Source organism: Pieris napi, chromosome 3 (genome assembly GCF_905475465.1).
Source record: "Pieris napi chromosome 3, ilPieNapi1.2, whole genome shotgun sequence".
Lineage (NCBI taxonomy): Eukaryota > Metazoa > Arthropoda > Insecta > Lepidoptera > Pieridae > Pieris > Pieris napi.
The window spans coordinates 8,113,939-8,134,926 of record NC_062236.1 but is presented as its reverse complement, the minus strand read 5'-3'; the positions used below and the strand labels follow the sequence as shown (position 1 = coordinate 8,134,926).

At 34.5% G+C, this 20,988-nt stretch overlaps 1 protein-coding gene across 4 annotated transcripts in view; it reads left to right on the top strand.

The window, feature by feature from the left end:
* Positions 1-20,988, top strand: part of LOC125063502 (dosage compensation regulator) — a 36,700-nt gene that overhangs the window by 14,942 nt on the left and 770 nt on the right. For all 4 annotated transcript variants that reach the window (XM_047669980.1, XM_047669979.1, XM_047669981.1 and 1 more), the window contains 9 exons: positions 570-803; positions 1,585-1,740; positions 2,298-2,428; positions 2,914-3,083; positions 3,732-3,925; positions 4,904-5,018; positions 5,793-5,944; positions 6,777-6,968; positions 20,360-20,518. In XM_047669980.1, coding sequence (XP_047525936.1) covers positions 570-803; positions 1,585-1,740; positions 2,298-2,428; positions 2,914-3,083; positions 3,732-3,925; positions 4,904-5,018; positions 5,793-5,944; positions 6,777-6,968; positions 20,360-20,518 — 1,503 coding nt within the window. The remainder of the gene's footprint in view (positions 1-569; positions 804-1,584; positions 1,741-2,297; positions 2,429-2,913; positions 3,084-3,731; positions 3,926-4,903; positions 5,019-5,792; positions 5,945-6,776; positions 6,969-20,359; positions 20,519-20,988) is intronic.

The following is a 20,988-nucleotide window of genomic DNA, read 5'->3' as shown; positions in this document are numbered from 1 at the left end:
CACGATGACGTAATATAGGCGCGGCCAATACGCGTTAGAGCGGTACAGAACGCATACTGCGTATTTACATCTCTCCTACGAGATCGGTGATGTAGCGTAAGCGCGGCCGGTGCAGCCGGTACGCGTTAGAGTGAGACAGACTATATAGGCGTGTTAGTCTCGACTCTGGTGGATTGAATTAATATAATAAAGAAAAAAAATACTGCATAAATAAATAATTATAATAAGTTGATAAAAAATGCTATGCAATAGCTTTACCGCTGCAGTCCCCGAGTGCCACACGTTTTTTTTATTGTATAAAACGACCTCCCCAAAATGCATCTGTCTGTCTGTGTGTACGATACGATACCGATACACTAATCGGTCAGTTTGACCAGCGTAATGGTTGGCCTATATTATATTCAAGAAAAATCGTTGAACGATAAGTGCACGCGTCGTTTGACCTCGAATCCCAGACTAAATTAACCGAGTTCAGAATCAGAAAGATAAGCAAAATTGTGAAAACAGTGGCATTAACTTCAGGGAGAACTTTTTTTCGTAAAAAGCTAAAAAAATAAATTGCTTTTCAGCTAAGTTTCGAGTTGATCGAAGCGATTCTCCTCTACATACAAAGCCTGGGTAAGGATGGTGCAATTCTAGTATTTCTGCCTGGTTGGAACCTGATATTCGCTCTAATGAAGCACCTAAACCAGCATAGGGTTTTTGGTAATCAGAACCAGTTCCTCATACTACCACTTCATAGTCAAATTCCACGTGAGGACCAGAAGAAAGTCTTTATCACACCGCCTCCAGAGATTACGAAGGTAAGAATTTATCTTAAAATAGCAATAGCATTTCATTGCTAACAATCATTACATATTTTCAAAATTATACGTTATTTAATTTATTATTTTATGCAGACGTTATCTCTTTTCCAACTTATGGAATAGCTACTAAGCCTACAAATGTAAAATTTAATAAATAATAGTTTTAAAAAACTAAAAAACACGCTTTTAAAGCACATCAAACTAAAAAGTGAAAAATAATTCCTAATTTAGGCTGAAAATGGTAATGAACAAAAAATACTGGTTTTATTGTGAAAAAGCGTGGGGCGCTCTGTGCCATATTTTTCGTCTATCGAGCAACCCAAATTAGGAATTATTTTTAAACTTTTAGTTTGATGTGCTTTAAAAGCGTGTTTTTTAGTTTTTTAAACTATTATTTATTTTTTAGTTAATTTTTTTTTATTTCTTTCGGATTATTGCATTGTCATCGATCTTTGACAGGTGCGCAAAGTTTGAATTAAATCTGTCCGTTAAAAGTGGGTCAAAATCGAGTCCGAAGGAGTAGGTTACATACATACATACATACATACATGCAGGTGGAGCTAATATAATATATATAATCTTCTTGAATTTTGTCCGATTAAATATAACACAAGAATTTACATCATTCAGGTATTCAGTCAAAGCTAATTATACCCGCAGGAAATGAGCTAAAGATATTTTCAGTCAAGATTAAAGGGTTGTAATAGAATCAGTGCGTTATTGTGTCTTTTGTCTAATCTTGAATTCTCGTACTAAGGAATCATATTTTTATTTTCAGGTCATCCTATCTACAAATATTGCGGAGACATCGATCACTATAAACGATGTTGTATACGTTGTCGACTCGTGCAAGGCCAAGATGAAATTGTTTACGTCACACAACAACATGACGTCATATGCCACTGTCTGGGCTAGTAGGACCAATCTCGAGCAGGTATTAAAAATATTTTTATGTATAATAATTCTGATAAAATACTCCTTGAAATTTAAATATTCCTGATAACTATTAAGGGAGTGTTTAAGGGGGTCCCTTTGTTAAACGTTACGAAACGAGGCGGGGTTTGAATTACGCGTTATTTTTAATATTATTATCGACTCTCCAGTACTTTACACCACATAATGGTAACTTTTAGGTATAAAGAGTCACTAGGTGGTCACAAAACGTTTTAAAATACTTGGGTACCGAAAAACGTTACGGCGCGATACGTGGGGATACCAATATTCTCCAAAAATTGCGTGACGTAATACTTGAACGCTCCCTAAGTTAAAAAAAAATGTGTGCGTGTACTAGTGTACACACGTAAGAAGTGAAACTTCTTTATCACCTTATTTTTCGAAAAATTATCTACTATATGCAACTTTACAGAAATTGATTAAATAATAAATAATGTGACGGTATATTTTTTTCCAACGCCAATAAAGAAGTTTGACTTCAAAAACACCCCGCCATTTTGTTTGATATTATCATTGATATACATCTTTTTTTTATAGAGAAAAGGTCGCGCCGGGCGAGTACGTCCCGGTGTTTGTTTCACGTTGTGTTCGCGTACGCGTTACGAGCGACTGGACGAACACATGACCGCTGAGATGTTCCGCACTCCGCTACACGAGCTGGCTCTTAGGTGAGAAATACTACATTTTCAATCGTATTTCTATTTTGAATTAAAATTTCTGATTGTATATCTAATATATAAAATTCTCGTATCACAATGTTCGTTCGCATACTCCTCCGAAACGGCTCGACCCATTCTTATGAAACTTTTTATGCATATTCAGTGAATCTGAGAATAGGCTACTATCTATATTTCAAACCCCTAAGTGTGATAAGGGGTGTCCACACCAAAAAAAAAAATTTTTTTATTGTTTATTATGTGGCATTAAAAATACATACAACTCTTAATTTTCACCCCTCTACGATTAACCCCTTTTTTATTATAGTAGATAAAGTAGATAGTAAAAAAATGTTTCCTACAAAATATAATATACATTTCAAAACAACGTTTGCCGGGTCAGCTAGTAATATATAATTTTTAATAATAACCGAGAAGGTAAACAATTTATATTGTAGAAAGGGAAGATCTACTTATATGAATAAATTGTGTTTCAGTATTAAGCTCCTTCGGCTGGGTAACATTGGTCTCTTCCTTTCAAAGGCCCCGGAACCACCACCGCTAGATTCTGTCATTGAGGCTGAAGCCCTATTGAGAGAATTGGGTTGTTTGGACTCGAATGATGCCTTGACACCGCTTGGTACTATACTGGCTAAACTACCTATTGGTAAGTCAAAAATCTGCCTTCTTGGTACAGTAATATTTTTTTTTTTAGATTCCATTCCACAGTTAATTTCGTGATATAAGGTGGACATATTTCTGTCAGGTTTAGATATAATTTTCCTTATTTACGTTCAAAGCTTTCAATGGCATCTGCTTTTCTCCAGTGGCATCTCGAAAAAAAAGTTGCCTACATACGAAACAAGGCTAGCGCACTTCAAGATGTTGTCACTGGAGAATCGCAGAAAATTAAATGATGTATCGTTTCCCTTTAAGATACTAAACAATCAGCTAGATAGCCCCAACTTGTTAACAAAATTTAAATTCCGTGTACCCAATAGATATCCCAGACATCCCATCTTTCCATTTATCCCTCCTTTCCGGAGAACGCGTTTTGGCCGAAATTCACCGATGTCCAGATTGAGCATTCTGTTAAACGAGCTGGATCTGGACATCCATAGTTGCTCACCTCAGATTTTGAGAGCGATTTTTTCGTTTAGTGTTTGTTTAAATGTGCCAAGCGTTGGCAAGCGTTTATAAATAAATAAATAAAAGATAAAACATTTATTCTAACTGATCTGGGTAAAGAAACAGGAGTAATCAATTGAACATCTAAATCATTCCTTTTATAGATTTTCTTGCATTTTTTTTTCAGAACCTCGTCTCGGTAAAATGATGGTACTCGGTTTCGTGCTAGGCTTGGGTGACGCACTCACAACTATGGCGGCCAATTCCACTACATTCCCTGAGATATTCGCTGTTGAAGGCCGACGTCGACTTGCCTTACACCAACGAGGACTCGCTGGGGATAGGGCTTCGGATCATGTCGCTATGTTGAACGCTTTTCAGGTACATGCAAATACATTTTGACAGTATTGCTTAAATTTAAGCTTTTCCGCCATTAAAATAACTGTTTTTAAACACATTAAGTTCTCTATCAGTGTAGAGCTATTTATTTATTAATAAACTAGCAGACTCGGCCAAGCGTTGCTGTGGCTAAGGTTTTAGTTATATTATATAGTAGTAACCTATTCAAGGGAAACGGTAGGAGAACACCAGTCATGGGGACCACCAAGCTTTTTTGGTGGTAATGACATTACTTTCAACACTGCGCCATCTGTTAGAATTGTGACTATCATATATAAAATAATATTGCGAGTATAAATTGAGATATATGCTATCCTATCTTTTAAGTTAGATCAAACTAAATTATTAGAAAATTATTAACCTTTGAAAATGTTTAGATAATATAATTTATATATTAATGTTCTCGACTCTCATACCTGAGGCCCTAGGTTCGATCCTCTTCTGTGCACCAATGGACTTTCTATCTATGTGCGCATTTAACATTTGCTCGAACGGTGAAGGAAAACATCGTGAGGAAACCGACATGTCTTAGACCCAAAAAGTCGACGGCGTGTGTCAGGCACTGGAGGCTGATCACCTACTTGCCTATTAGATTAAAAATTATCATGAAACAGATTCAGAAATCTGAGGCCAAGACCTAAAGAGGTTGTAGCGCCATTGATTTATGAATTATTTTATATAATAATGATCGGCTTCAAAACTATCATCGTTACACAAACTTAAAAGTTGTTTCATATTTATATTCAATCCCCGTTCAAAATGAGACATGGCAAATGCATTTTTGTTTGTCTCTACTAATCTCTTTTATTGTTTTGACGGGATTTATTTATATAATATACTAGCCGTTTCCCGCCCGCTTTACTGGGCGAATTACAATAGGAAATAAATAAATTTTATGTTTCATTATTATTATTATTTTCATAACTAACTATATATATATTTATTGTAATTTATTTTTAGTTGTGGGAGCGAGAGCGATCTAAAGGTGAAGAGGCGGAAATGCAATGGTGCGAGTGGAAAGGTGTTCAGCATACGACATTGAAAGTCACCTACGAAGCCAAATATCAACTTACAAGTAAACCTAAAAATCATATTCGTTATTTGCGACATTAGTTAATAAGTGATCTTAGGCAATCAGTTTTAAAAGTTATATTAAACATGTAAACATTTATTATAGAGAACTCTAATAGATAACTTTTATGGCGGTTTCAAAAAATTATATGAAAAAAAAGTGTGTGCATACACATGAAGTGAAACTTCTTTGGCAAACTAATTTTTAACTCTTGTTCATATTTATACAAATCTAAAACTTTAGATATCCGAGACTTAGAGGGAGAGAGAAGGGAAGATATGTTAGGAATTTAACTGTCATTATATGTAATATTGAAAGTGTCGAATTTTTTTACAAATAATTAATTTAATGTTTTTAATTTATTTCTTCTATAATAAAAACACGTGGCATTTCAATTTAAAATTCCCCATTTGAGATTTCAATAAATTATTTGCATTTTAATTTTAAATATAGAATTTCTATAAGATAATTCCCTTCTGACTCTCTCTCAGTCGATCTGAACCGCTCTCTCCCTTTTCTTCGACAAAAACGCTGCACATCTTCGTGACGTTTTATTAATTTTTTAAAGAAGTTTCTCTTCAAAAATTAATAAACGATTACATTAAAATCAACTTTACACTGGAAATAAATAAAAATGATTTATTTAGTTAAATTATGCAACACAAAAAAAATTACTTAAACAAAAATGGGCCCAACTCGGCATATGTTGCCCACTACGATACAAACACATATTTAAAAAAATCACTACAGATTTTGACTATTTGTAATTTTTTGCAGACATTTTAACAACGTCTGTGGGTTTTTCTGAAGAATGTTGTATTCCACAAAGATGGAATCCTTATGGAGAGGATAGTAACCTAGATATTGTTATCGCGTTACTCTGTATGGGCCTTTATCCTAATGTCTGTGTGCATCACGGAAAGAGAAAGGTATATATCGTAGTGATATTATTTTGTCGCATACTATGTGCTATGCCCGACTACTTTAACTAACTTAAAAAAAGGGTGCGTGTACTTATGTACGCGCGTAAGAAGTTATACTTCTTTGGCATTATTAAAAATAGTTTTTGATTGCATGCAAATAATTAATTACAATTAAATAATCAAAGACTGGAAAAGGAGTCATTATATTCAATATTCAGTTTACATTTGAAAAATGAAATAAACAAATATTTATTATTATTCTCTTACATTAAGTGTAACATAAATTCTATTATTATTCGAATGTTGTTTTTAAATTATGTCAAATGCCGTAGCATCTTCCGTGGGCAACTTCATTCTGTTAATTTGTGTCACGGTGCGCTCGCATCGTAATATTTCACTCTCATCAATTTTTCATAACGCGCCTAAAAAAGTATACCTTCAAAAAGTTTAATTCTATAGAAACGTTACATTTAATAAATAAAAAAATTGTGCATTCTTTAATGATAAGTAAATTGATTTAAGAAATGGAGACAAGAATATTAGAATATAATTAGTACAAGCTATCCTTCAAAATCAGATCGAAATCCTCAGAATGACACGAATTTCTGAATCTATTTATCGGCCTTCCTTATTAACGGAAATAATTATTAATTTCACCGGGAATCAATCCAAACTAATATTTTATCAAAACACCAATTTCCAAAGCTGTATAGACTCTGAAATTTGGTTCTGAGGTTGGAGAATGAGTCATGGAATAGAGAGTGCATAAGGGATTAGCCAATATTAAATTTCGCTCTCTCTTGACAATAGATAGGAATTTTCTTTTAACAATTTTCAGGTATTAACAACAGAAGGCAAACCGGCCCTGATACATAAGACATCAGTAAACTGCAGTAACCAAGAGCAGAAATTCCCTTCACCACTATTCGTGTTTGGAGAAAAAGTACGAACACGAGCGATCAGCTGCAAACAGACGACCATGGTGGCGCCTTTACATCTATTGCTGTTTGGATGTAGGAAGATTGAATGGGTATGTATGGCATTAAATATACACCTGTGTAACATTAATTTATAGTTTCACAGATAAATAAAGATGAAAGTGTTTTTTTTTAGGTAAAAAAAATGTGTGCGTGTACAAGTAGCGGCACGAAACTCTAGCGCTGACCGTTATTGCGCAGATGTAAAAAATAAGGTACCTGAGGGGGGCTAGCGGAATGAAGAGTTTCGATTGGCTCTCCAGTCGCATTCCGTCCCCCGCGCGACAGTACACATGCGCAGCCAGTGTCAGAATCTACCCCAGGGGGGTACCACACGCGCTCGCGGTGGAGAATCCCCCTCTGGGCGTCCAACACCGGGACACTCTGCGCCCGGTGGTGGACGCACAGGCTGCCCTTCGTATTCTGGGGGGGGCAATTCTGCGCTCAAAAAAAATTACATTAATCGTTCTCGGGGCAAACGGAGCAATCCTACAAAGGCACCCCCGTCCACACTCGCCGTGGACTTCACAAATGTTAGGGGGCTCAATACCAATATCAACGCAGTCCACTACCATTTAGAGACTGCGAAGCCGGCCTTGCTCTTTCTTACCGAGACTCAGATTTCCTCCCCGGCTGATACTTCCTACCTCTCCTACCCGGGGTACAAATTGGAACATTCGTTTGTGCCGCGGGCGGGAGTTTGCGTGTACGTCAGAGAGGATATCTGTTCTCGTCGCCTCGGGACGCTTGAAGGAAGGGACCTATCTAACCTCTGGCTGCGCGTAGACTGCGATGACCATCCGCGATTCTACGCATGCCTGTATATAGTACGGGAGGTAGCAACGTTTTCGAGAAAGAATTTCAGGTCAGCTGATTTTGTGATATGTCTTCCTTCTTGCACTTCCGGTTAGAGTCTGGGCAATCTGGCTGGCGGTACAGGTTGCGTTCATTAGTGCGCATCCTATCTGTCCAGGTAATAATCCTGGATTTTAAAAGCATTTTAAGAAGCGTAATTTTTAATTTTTCGTTTTTAAATACGTCTACCTGACATACTTTTTTTATTGCCAGACATTTTTCACGTTGCTAACTATGTGCCAGACGCGATTTTAAGTTTTATTTTTATGAAAATTTCAAAGCATTTTAGAATGTCTGTAATTTTAATATTATGTTATTTAAATATAAGGAAAACTGAAAATGAATTTGCCAGACATTAATTCGGTTGTTAAGTCTTGAATTAAAATGATAAAGTTTTGCAGTATGATGAAGCATTGCATTTTAAGAAGCGTAATTTTTGATTTTTCCTTTTTAAATACGTCTACCTGACATACTTTTTTTTATTGCCAGACATTTTTCACGTTGCTAACTATGTGCCAGACGCGATTTTAAGTTTTATTTTTATGAAAATTTCAAAGCATTTTAGAATGTCTGTAATTTTAATATTATGTTATTTAAATATAAGGAAAACTGAAAATGAATTTGCCAGACATTAATTCGGTTGTTAAGTCTTGAATTAAAATGATAAAGTTTTGCAGTATGATGAAGCATTGCATTTTAAGAAGCGTAATTTTTGATTTTTCCTTTTTAAATACGTCTACCTGACATACTTTTTTTATTGCCAGACATTTTTCACGTTGCTAACTATGTGCCAGACGCGATTTTAAGTTTTATTTTTATAAAAATTTCAAAGCATTTTAGAATGTCTGTAATTTTAATATTATGTTATTTAAATATAAGGAAAACTGAAAATGAATTTGCCAGACATTAATTCGGTTGTTAAGTCTTGAATTAAAATGATAAAGTTTTGCAGTATGATGAAGCATTGCATTTTAAGAAGCGTAATTTTTGATTTTTCCTTTTTAAATACGTCTACCTGACATACTTTTTTTATTGCCAGACATTTTTCACGTTGCTAACTATGTGCCAGACGCGATTTTAAGTTTTTTTTTATAAAAATTTCAAAGCATTTTAGAATGTCTGTAATTTTAATATTATGTTATTTAAATATAATAAAAACTGAAAATGAATTTGCCAGACATTAATTCGATTGTTAAGTCTTGAATTAAAATGATAAAGTATTGCAGTATGATGAAGCATTGCATTTTAAGAAGCGTAATTTTTGATTTTTCCTTTTTAAATACGTCTACCTGACATACTTTTTTTATTGCCAGACATTTTTCCCATTGTTAACTATGTGCCAGACGCGATTTTAAGTTTTTTTTTATAAAAATTTCAAAGCATTTTAGAATGTCTGTAATTTTAATATTATGTTATTTAAATATAATAAAAACTGAAAATGAATTTGCCAGACATTAATTCGATTGTTAAGTCTTGAATTAAAATGATAAAGTTTTGCAGTATGATGAAGCATTGCATTTTAAGAAGCGTAATTTTTGATTTTTCCTTTTTAAATACGTCTACCTGACATACTTTTTTTATTGCCAGACATTTTTCACGTTGCTAACTATGTGCCAGACGCGATTTTAAGTTTTATTTTTATGAAAATTTCAAAGCATTTTAGAATGTCTGTAATTTTAATATTATGTTATTTAAATATAAGGAAAACTGAAAATGAATTTGCCAGACATTAATTCGGTTGTTAAGTCTTGAATTAAAATGATAAAGTTTTGCAGTATGATGAAGCATTGCATTTTAAGAAGCGTAATTTTTGATTTTTCCTTTTTAAATACGTCTACCTGACATACTTTTTTTATTGCCAGACATTTTTCACGTTGCTAACTATGTGCCAGACGCGATTTTAAGTTTTTTTTTATAAAAATTTCAAAGCATTTTAGAATGTCTGTAATTTTAATATTATGTTATTTAAATATAAGGAAAACTGAAAATGAATTTGCCAGACATTAATTCGGTTGTTAAGTCTTGAATTAAAATGATAAAGTTTTGCAGTATGATGAAGCATTGCATTTTAAGAAGCGTAATTTTTGATTTTTCCTTTTTAAATACGTCTACCTGACATACTTGTTTTATTGCCAGACATTTTTCCCATTGTTAACTATGTGCCAGACGCGATTTTAAGTTTTTTTTTATAAAAATTTCAAAGCATTTTAGAATGTCTGTAATTTTAATATTATGTTATTTAAATATAATAAAAACTGAAAATGAATTTGCCAGACATTAATTCGATTGTTAAGTCTTGAATTAAAATGATAAAGTTTTGCAGTATGATGAAGCATTGCATTTTAAGAAGCGTAATTTTTGATTTTTCCTTTTTAAATACGTCTACCTGACATACTTTTTTTATTGCCAGACATTTTTCACGTTGCTAACTATGTGCCAGACGCGATTTTAAGTTTTATTTTTATAAAAATTTCAAAGCATTTTAGAATGTCTGTAATTTTAATATTATGTTATTTAAATATAAGGAAAACTGAAAATGAATTTGCCAGACATTAATTCGGTTGTTAAGTCTTGAATTAAAATGATAAATTATTGCAGTATGATGAAGCATTGCATTTTAAGAAGCGTAATTTTTGATTTTTCCTTTTTAAATACGTCTACCTGACATACTTTTTTTATTGCCAGACATTTTTCACGTTGCATGAATTATTCATAACTTACATTTAGTAATTAGGACAATTTAAATAAAGTGTTGATTATTAATTTTAATCTAATTTTATATTCCTTTTTATGCTCGTACTACAAGCATTATACTGCAATACTTTTTCATTTTAATTCAAGGCTTAGTAATCGAATTAATGTCTGGCAAATTCATTTTCAGTTTTCCTTATATTTCAATAACATAATATTAAAATTACAGACATTCTAAAATGCTTTGAAATTTTCATAAAAATAAAACTTAAAATCGCGTCTGGCACATAGTTAGCAACGTTAAAAATGTCTGGCAATAAAAAAAGTATGTCAGGTAGACGTATTTAAAAAGGAAAAATCAAAAATTACGCTTCTTAAAATGCAATGCTTCATCATACTGCAAAACTTTATCATTTTAATTCAAGACTTAACAACCGAATTAATGTCTGGCAAATTCATTTTCAGTTTTCCTTATATTTAAATAACATAATATTAAAATTACAGACATTCTAAAATGCTTTGAAATTTTTATAAAAATAAAACTTAAAATCGCGTCTGGCACATAGTTAGCAACGTGAAAAATGTCTGGCAATAAAAAAAGTATGTCAGGTAGACGTATTTAAAAAGGAAAAATCAAAAATTACGCTTCTTAAAATGCAATGCTTCATCATACTGCAATACTTTATCATTTTAATTCAAGACTTAACAATCGAATTAATGTCTGGCAAATTCATTTTCAGTTTTTATTATATTTAAATAACATAATATTAAAATTACAGACATTCTAAAATGCTTTGAAATTTTTATAAAAAAAAACTTAAAATCGCGTCTGGCACATAGTTAACAATGGGAAAAATGTCTGGCAATAAAAAAAGTATGTCAGGTAGACGTATTTAAAAAGGAAAAATCAAAAATTACGCTTCTTAAAATGCAATGCTTCATCATACTGCAATACTTTATCATTTTAATTCAAGACTTAACAATCGAATTAATGTCTGGCAAATTCATTTTCAGTTTTTATTATATTTAAATAACATAATATTAAAATTACAGACATTCTAAAATGCTTTGAAATTTTTATAAAAAAAAACTTAAAATCGCGTCTGGCACATAGTTAACAATGGGAAAAATGTCTGGCAATAAAAAAAGTATGTCAGGTAGACGTATTTAAAAAGGAAAAATCAAAAATTACGCTTCTTAAAATGCAATGCTTCATCATACTGCAATACTTTATCATTTTAATTCAAGACTTAACAACCGAATTAATGTCTGGCAAATTCATTTTCAGTTTTCCTTATATTTAAATAACATAATATTAAAATTACAGACATTCTAAAATGCTTTGAAATTTTTATAAAAATAAAACTTAAAATCGCGTCTGGCACATAGTTAGCAACGTGAAAAATGTCTGGCAATAAAAAAAGTATGTCAGGTAGACGTATTTAAAAAGGAAAAATCAAAAATTACGCTTCTTAAAATGCAATGCTTCATCATACTGCAAAACTTTATCATTTTAATTCAAGACTTAACAACCGAATTAATGTCTGGCAAATTCATTTTCAGTTTTCCTTATATTTAAATAACATAATATTAAAATTACAGACATTCTAAAATGCTTTGAAATTTTCATAAAAATAAAACTTAAAATCGCGTCTGGCACATAGTTAGCAACGTGAAAAATGTCTGGCAATAAAAAAAGTATGTCAGGTAGACGTATTTAAAAAGGAAAAATCAAAAATTACGCTTCTTAAAATGCAATGCTTCATTATACTGCAAAACTTTATCATTTTAATTCAAGACTTAACAACCGAATTAATGTCTGGCAAATTCATTTTCAGTTTTCCTTATATTTAAATAACATAATATTAAAATTACAGACATTCTAAAATGCTTTGAAATTTTCATAAAAATAAAACTTAAAATCGCGTCTGGCACATAGTTAGCAACGTGAAAAATGTCTGGCAATAAAAAAAGTATGTCAGGTAGACGTATTTAAAAAGGAAAAATCAAAAATTACGCTTCTTAAAATGCAATGCTTCATCATACTGCAAAACTTTATCATTTTAATTCAAGACTTAACAACCGAATTAATGTCTGGCAAATTCATTTTCAGTTTTCCTTATATTTAAATAACATAATATTAAAATTACAGACATTCTAAAATGCTTTGAAATTTTCATAAAAATAAAACTTAAAATCGCGTCTGGCACATAGTTAGCAACGTGAAAAATGTCTGGCAATAAAAAAAGTATGTCAGGTAGACGTATTTAAAAACGAAAAATTAAAAATTACGCTTCTTAAAATGCTTTTAAAATCCAGGATTTTTACCTGGACAGATAGGATGCGCACTAATGAACGCAACCACTAACGCCAGCCAGATTGCCCAGACTCTAACCGGAAGTGCAAGAAGGAAGACATATCACAAAATCAGCTGACCTAAAATTCTTTTTTTTCAAACGTTGCTACCTCCCGTACTAATAGGTCCCATAGCGGAAATACCGAAACTGACCGACTCATTGAGCACATTCAAATGGCTACAGATTCCCTGCTCGAAAGGGTTCCTACCGCTGAAATCGTGATACTTGGCGATTTTAACGCCCACCATGCCGATTGGCTCGGCTCTGAAACTAGGCTTAGTAATCGAATTAATGTCTGGCAAATTCATTTTCAGTTTTCCTTATATTTCAATAACATAATATTAAAATTACAGACATTCTAAAATGCTTTGAAATTTTCATAAAAATAAAACTTAAAATCGCGTCTGGCACATAGTTAGCAACGTTAAAAATGTCTGGCAATAAAAAAAGTATGTCAGGTAGACGTATTTAAAAAGGAAAAATCAAAAATTACGCTTCTTAAAATGCAATGCTTCATCATACTGCAAAACTTTATCATTTTAATTCAAGACTTAACAACCGAATTAATGTCTGGCAAATTCATTTTCAGTTTTCCTTATATTTAAATAACATAATATTAAAATTACAGACATTCTAAAATGCTTTGAAATTTTTATAAAAATAAAACTTAAAATCGCGTCTGGCACATAGTTAGCAACGTGAAAAATGTCTGGCAATAAAAAAAGTATGTCAGGTAGACGTATTTAAAAAGGAAAAATCAAAAATTACGCTTCTTAAAATGCAATGCTTCATCATACTGCAATACTTTATCATTTTAATTCAAGACTTAACAATCGAATTAATGTCTGGCAAATTCATTTTCAGTTTTTATTATATTTAAATAACATAATATTAAAATTACAGACATTCTAAAATGCTTTGAAATTTTTATAAAAAAAAACTTAAAATCGCGTCTGGCACATAGTTAACAATGGGAAAAATGTCTGGCAATAAAAAAAGTATGTCAGGTAGACGTATTTAAAAAGGAAAAATCAAAAATTACGCTTCTTAAAATGCAATGCTTCATCATACTGCAATACTTTATCATTTTAATTCAAGACTTAACAACCGAATTAATGTCTGGCAAATTCATTTTCAGTTTTCCTTATATTTAAATAACATAATATTAAAATTACAGACATTCTAAAATGCTTTGAAATTTTTATAAAAATAAAACTTAAAATCGCGTCTGGCACATAGTTAGCAACGTGAAAAATGTCTGGCAATAAAAAAAGTATGTCAGGTAGACGTATTTAAAAAGGAAAAATCAAAAATTACGCTTCTTAAAATGCAATGCTTCATCATACTGCAAAACTTTATCATTTTAATTCAAGACTTAACAACCGAATTAATGTCTGGCAAATTCATTTTCAGTTTTCCTTATATTTAAATAACATAATATTAAAATTACAGACATTCTAAAATGCTTTGAAATTTTCATAAAAATAAAACTTAAAATCGCGTCTGGCACATAGTTAGCAACGTGAAAAATGTCTGGCAATAAAAAAAGTATGTCAGGTAGACGTATTTAAAAAGGAAAAATCAAAAATTACGCTTCTTAAAATGCAATGCTTCATTATACTGCAAAACTTTATCATTTTAATTCAAGACTTAACAACCGAATTAATGTCTGGCAAATTCATTTTCAGTTTTCCTTATATTTAAATAACATAATATTAAAATTACAGACATTCTAAAATGCTTTGAAATTTTCATAAAAATAAAACTTAAAATCGCGTCTGGCACATAGTTAGCAACGTGAAAAATGTCTGGCAATAAAAAAAGTATGTCAGGTAGACGTATTTAAAAAGGAAAAATCAAAAATTACGCTTCTTAAAATGCAATGCTTCATCATACTGCAAAACTTTATCATTTTAATTCAAGACTTAACAACCGAATTAATGTCTGGCAAATTCATTTTCAGTTTTCCTTATATTTAAATAACATAATATTAAAATTACAGACATTCTAAAATGCTTTGAAATTTTCATAAAAATAAAACTTAAAATCGCGTCTGGCACATAGTTAGCAACGTGAAAAATGTCTGGCAATAAAAAAAGTATGTCAGGTAGACGTATTTAAAAACGAAAAATTAAAAATTACGCTTCTTAAAATGCTTTTAAAATCCAGGATTTTTACCTGGACAGATAGGATGCGCACTAATGAACGCAACCACTAACGCCAGCCAGATTGCCCAGACTCTAACCGGAAGTGCAAGAAGGAAGACATATCACAAAATCAGCTGACCTAAAATTCTTTTTTTTCAAACGTTGCTACCTCCCGTACTAATAGGTCCCATAGCGGAAATACCGAAACTGACCGACTCATTGAGCACATTCAAATGGCTACAGATTCCCTGCTCGAAAGGGTTCCTACCGCTGAAATCGTGATACTTGGCGATTTTAACGCCCACCATGCCGATTGGCTCGGCTCTGAAACTACCGATCACGCGGGAAGATCCTTTCACGACTTTGCTTTAGCCTACGACCTGACACAAATGGTCCCTGCGATTACGCGAATACCAGATGTGGATGGTCATAAACCCTCTTTGTTGGACCTTCTGCTGACTTCACATCCGGAGAACTATCAAGTCTCTGTTGACCCGCCATTGGGTTCATCAGATCATTGTGTGGTCCGGAGTACTGTGCCATCTACGCGCCCTTCACGGCCCCGCTTTATGGGTTGTCGCCGTATTTGGCACTATAAGTCAGCAGATTGGGACGGGATGTGGTCTTTCTTTGCGTCCTACCCTTGGGGGCCTATGTGCTTTTCGCCGGAAGCCCCAGATTCCGTCGCCGCCTCTGTCGCCGAAGTGGTTCTGCAGGGCATGGAACTCTTTATTCCATTTTCTGCGGTGCCGATCGGTGGCAAGTCTCAGCCCTGGTTTAAATTTTCTTGCAAGGCGGCCTCGCGTCGAAAGCGTGAATGCTTTAAGGCATGGGCGGAAGCGGCGAAATCTCGTGATGCCAATACCAGCGAACTTAAAACAGCATATAACTCAGCCTCCAGGTCCTTCAAACGGGAAATCACTAAGGCAAAGTCAGAGCACATTGCCAGATTTGGCGAGAGATTGGCCCAACTCCCTTCAGGGACTCGAGCCTTCTGGTCTCTCGCCAAAGCTGTCCAGGGGAATTTTTGTCAGCCCTCCATTCCGCCACTGCACAGGGAGGATGAATCTCTGGCCCACACTGCGAAGGAGAAGGCCGACCTTTTGGGCTGTCTCTTCGCGTCCAACTCGACTTTGGATGACCGAGGGAGATCACCACCGACCATTTCGCGGTGTGATTCCTCGATGCCGGAAATCACATTCCGGCAACGTGCTGTCCGCAAAGCACTATCTTCCTTGGACATTCATAAGTCGAGCGGGCCGGATGGTATCCCCCCAATTGTGCTGCGTATTTGTGCTCCTGAGTTGGCTCCGGTCTTAACGCGCCTTTTCCGGTACCTGTACTCGCTCGGCACTGTCCCGAAGTGCTGGAAGACCGCTTCGATACATCCGATCCCAAAAAAAGGCGATCGCTCTGATCCGTCCAACTATCGCCCAATAGCTATAACCTCCTTGTTCTCCAAAATAATGGAAACCATTATTAATTGCCAGCTCTTGAGTTATCTAGAAGGCCACCAGTTGATTAGCGATTCTCAGTACGGCTTTCGTCGTGGTCGCTCAGCTGGTGACCTCCTTGTATACCTTACCCATAGGTGGGCAGAGGCAATTGAGTCAAGGGGGAGGCGCTGGCGGTAAGTTTGGACATAGCGAAAGCCTTCGATCGGGTGTGGCACAGAGCACTGCTCTCGAAGCTTCCAGCCTATGGGCTTCCCGAGAAATTATGCGATTGGATCTCCAGCTTTCTGGCCGATCGGAGCATCAAGGTCGTCATCGACGGAGCATGTTCCGACCTTAAACCCGTGAACGCTGGGGTCCCACAAGGCTGTGTTCTATCCCCGACCCTATTTCTTCTGCATATCAATGATATGTTGCAACTTAGCAACATTCACTGCTATGCGGATGACAGCACTGGGGATATTCTTTACACTGGCCGGGCAGGTATTTCTCGGGCAGTTGTTGATGAGTACCGGAACAAACTTGTGTCTGAAGTCGAAACTCTACTACGTGGAGTCTCAGACTGGGGCAGACAAAACCTAGTCCAATTTAACCCCAAGAAGACACAAGTTTGCGCGTTTTCCGCTAAAAAAACACCCTTTGTCGCTACTCCTCTTTTCGAAAACACTCTTCTTAAAGCCACAGCCAGCATTGGAATACTTGGCGTTGACATATCGAACGACGTTCAGTTTCGCGGTCACTTAGAGGGAAAGGCTAAATTAGCCTCCAAAAAGCTTGGTGTGCTCAGCAAGGCGAGGCGGTACTTCACTCCGGGCCACCGCATGCAACTATATAAAGCGCAAATTCGGCCCCACATGGAATACTGCTCTCACCTCTGGGCGGGGGCTCCCCAGTACCAGCTCCTTCCACTTGACCGTATACAACGCAGAGCGGTTCGAATCGTCGACGACCAATCCCTCTCCGAGCGGCTTGATCCTTTGGCGTTGCGTAGAGATGTGGGGTCACTCTGCATCTTCTACCGCATTTACCATGGAGAGTGTTCAGAGGAGTTGTTCGGATTAATACCTGCAGCTGAATTTCATCATCGGACGTCGAGACAGAATACGAAATTCCATCCGTATCACCTCGACGTCCGCCGTTCCACAACTGAGCGTTTTTCAAGGCAGTTTTTGCCGCGCACCACCACTATGTGGATCCAGCTGCCCACTGAAGTATTTCCGAACCAATTCGACTTAGGGTCCTTCAAGAAAAGAGCTTACCGATTCCTGAAAGGCCGGCAACGCACTCGCGAGCCCTCTGGCACTGAGAGTGTCCATGGGCGGCGGTATCACTTAACATCAGGTGAGCCTCCTGCCCGTTTGCCGCCCATTCTATAAAAAAAAAAAAAAAAAAAAAGGAATCGCCTCCACGTATCGGCCAGCGCTAGACTTACGTGCCGCTGCCTATACTAGGTGTACACACGTAAGAAGTGAAACTTCTTTATGACCTTATTTTTCGAAAAATGATCTACTATAATATGCAACTTTACAGAAATTGGTTAAATAAAGTTAAATTAGATAAAATTTAACAAAAGGCTTTTATTATCATAGACATGAATACAAATACAATTATTTCATTTTAACTTATTACTGTACTACTAAGATTACAGAATTTCATTAATTGTAATAGAATTATTAGTATTACTATCATTGTTATCGTTATTATATATTTTTGTTACTAATGGCGCGTAACTGAAAAATGAGACAAATGTGTGTAAATTTTTTTCCAACGCCGATAAAGAAGTTTGACTTCAAAAAGCAACATGGCGCGTAACCTGCTACAAAATTTCTCCCATACGTCGATAAAGAAGTTTCACTTCAAAAGATGGCGCGTAACGAAAAAATGTTACACTAAATTTTTTTCCAACCCCGATAAAGAAGTTTCACTTCAATAATATTTGGTATAATATATACAGGCTGGTCAACAATTATTTCACAATAGTTGTTTGTAATTCTTCCTAGCAAGATATTAGAGCGACTCATGGCCATGTGTAATACGTTTTCAGAATCCCTATTAAATGCGCCAAAACTTGTAATACAGGGTCACTTTTCGGTAGAATAATTTTTTTTCACAGTGGGATCCGAAGTAAACAAAAAATTTGATATGAAAAAAATTTATAACGTATAACTTAATATTATCTTCAATACACTCAATAAATAATTATAAATAGTATGTCTAACGCAAGAACTCATCAGTACCAATCTAGTGGATATTATGGAAAAGATACATGTAGATATTTTCGAATTTTAATGAGAATTAGTAAAAAAAAGTCAATTTTCTTATAAAAACGCAAAACAAATTATAACTCTGCAGGGTTATTAAGTTGTTAACTAAGTTGAGCTTAGAGACCACCCGTAGAACAATTTTTTGCAGCTGATGACCTCATCTATCCCCTATTTGCGTTTGATCCACGACTTTTTGGCCACCCTGTATAAAAGACGTTTCCTTAGAAAGCGTTGCAATCGTCTACACTTGCGTGGTCTATTGCAAAACTTATAACGCTCGTTTGGACTATTCAAGTTAGAAACTCTAAAACTCCGACATAACTTCATTGATATATATTTGTATACATTTTTAACTTTAATACTCATACTAACCTTCTTACAAATTTTTCTACCTTTGTAATTCTAGAGTCCAGTGAATAGGCTATCTCGCTCTTACAACATGATTACTAACTTTGATGAAAATATTGATAGATTTTACAAGTCTTCCAACTTACCGTAACTTTGTTTAATGAGGTTTAAGTTTTATTTAGTTTTATTATTTTTTATTTTGTGGTTGCTTGTTTAATTTTTTCCCTTGCTTGCGTGTGTTCTAATATAATTGATGTGTATGTGTGTAAAATTTGTGATGTCATATTTTCTTGTATAATTGTATGCATACACGTTGTTTTAGAACTTATAAATATCTATAAAAATGTCAAATTGTCGAGTTTCTGAAAGGTGCATCAAAATCGCATCTAAATATTTTCTCAACGAAGTATGTGACAGTTCTCAAGACTAGATTGGGAAGCAAGCTATATTTCTAATTGGAGTGACATTCAGAACGAGACTTAAATAATAAGTAAAGAAAAATACTAAAAACGACAATTATTTTTACACACTTTATATTAGCTTCACCTGTATGTATGTATGTATGTAACCGACTCCTTCGGACTCGATTTTGACCCACTTTTAACGGACAGATTTAATTCAAACTTTGCGCAACTGTCAAAGATCGATGACAATGCAATAATCCGAAAAATAAAGGAAAAAAAATTTAACTAAAAAATAAATAATAGTTTAAAAAAAGCGTGGGTTGCTCGATAGACGAAAAATATGGCACAGAGCGCCACACGCTTTTTCACAATAAAACCAGTATTTTTTGTTCATTACCATTTTCAGCCTAAATTAAAAATTATTTTTCATTTTTTAGTTTGATGTGCTTTAAAAGCGTGTTTTTTAGTTTTTTTAAACTATTATTTATTGCCAATAAAAACTGTTCCTGGGAGCGTTCAAGTATTACGTCACGCAATTTTTGGAGATTATTGACACCATAACGTTATTCTGTACCCGATAGCAAACTGTCGTGACCACCCAGTGACTCTTTCCTAAAAGTTTACCATTATGTGGTGTAAAGTACTGGAAAGTCGAAAATAATATTAACAATAACGCGTAATTCAATCCCCGCCCCGCATCGTAGCGCTTTACAAAATGATCCACACATACACACACACACATACACACACACACACACACATACACACACACACACACACACACACACACACCAAATTTCGTTACGTAATACTTGAATGCTCCCCCTATCTGACTAATATTTCATAGCATATTTATACATGCCTTGAGAAATTTGTGTTTAATATCTGTAGTAGTAAGTTTAATGATAAGATGTTTTCCACCAGATTGACAACGTTATCCGTTTAGACAACTGGCTTAACTTTGAGATGTCACCTCGTACCGCGGCGCTGATAGCAGCTCTTCGGCCCGCCATTGAACGCATTGTTGAGAGAGCGGCCGCGGAACCAGATGCTGCTTTGCAATTTTCACCGACTGAACAGAAGGTAAGAGGCAACGTTTGCAAAGAGGGTCATAGAACATTGTTTTAACCTGTGTTTCAAAATAGGTTGACCTTAATGTATACTATATTTTTAGAGTTGGGTAATATGTTAGTACGACGACCTATTAAGGCTTATGTGGGCTAATTTTTTAATAGTGAATGTCCTATCTAAATGGTGAAGGACCTTATGATATAATGCAGGTATACTCCTCACATTCCTCTTAGAAGAATAGTCCAAGTTTAATCAAAATTCGTTCTAGGTAAATAATGTTGACTGATATTGTAGTCGTTTTAATTGTTTAACTTAATTAAACTACAATTCAAAACATGTATAGCCCATAGAGAAATAAAAAAAGGATCTTAATAAGTAAATGTCTTCACCTTTTAAATAAAGCTTTGAAATTACACTTTTTTTAGACAATTGTATTAAAAGATTTAGTACTGAAGACGTGATGTAAAGGGCTAATCGGAAAG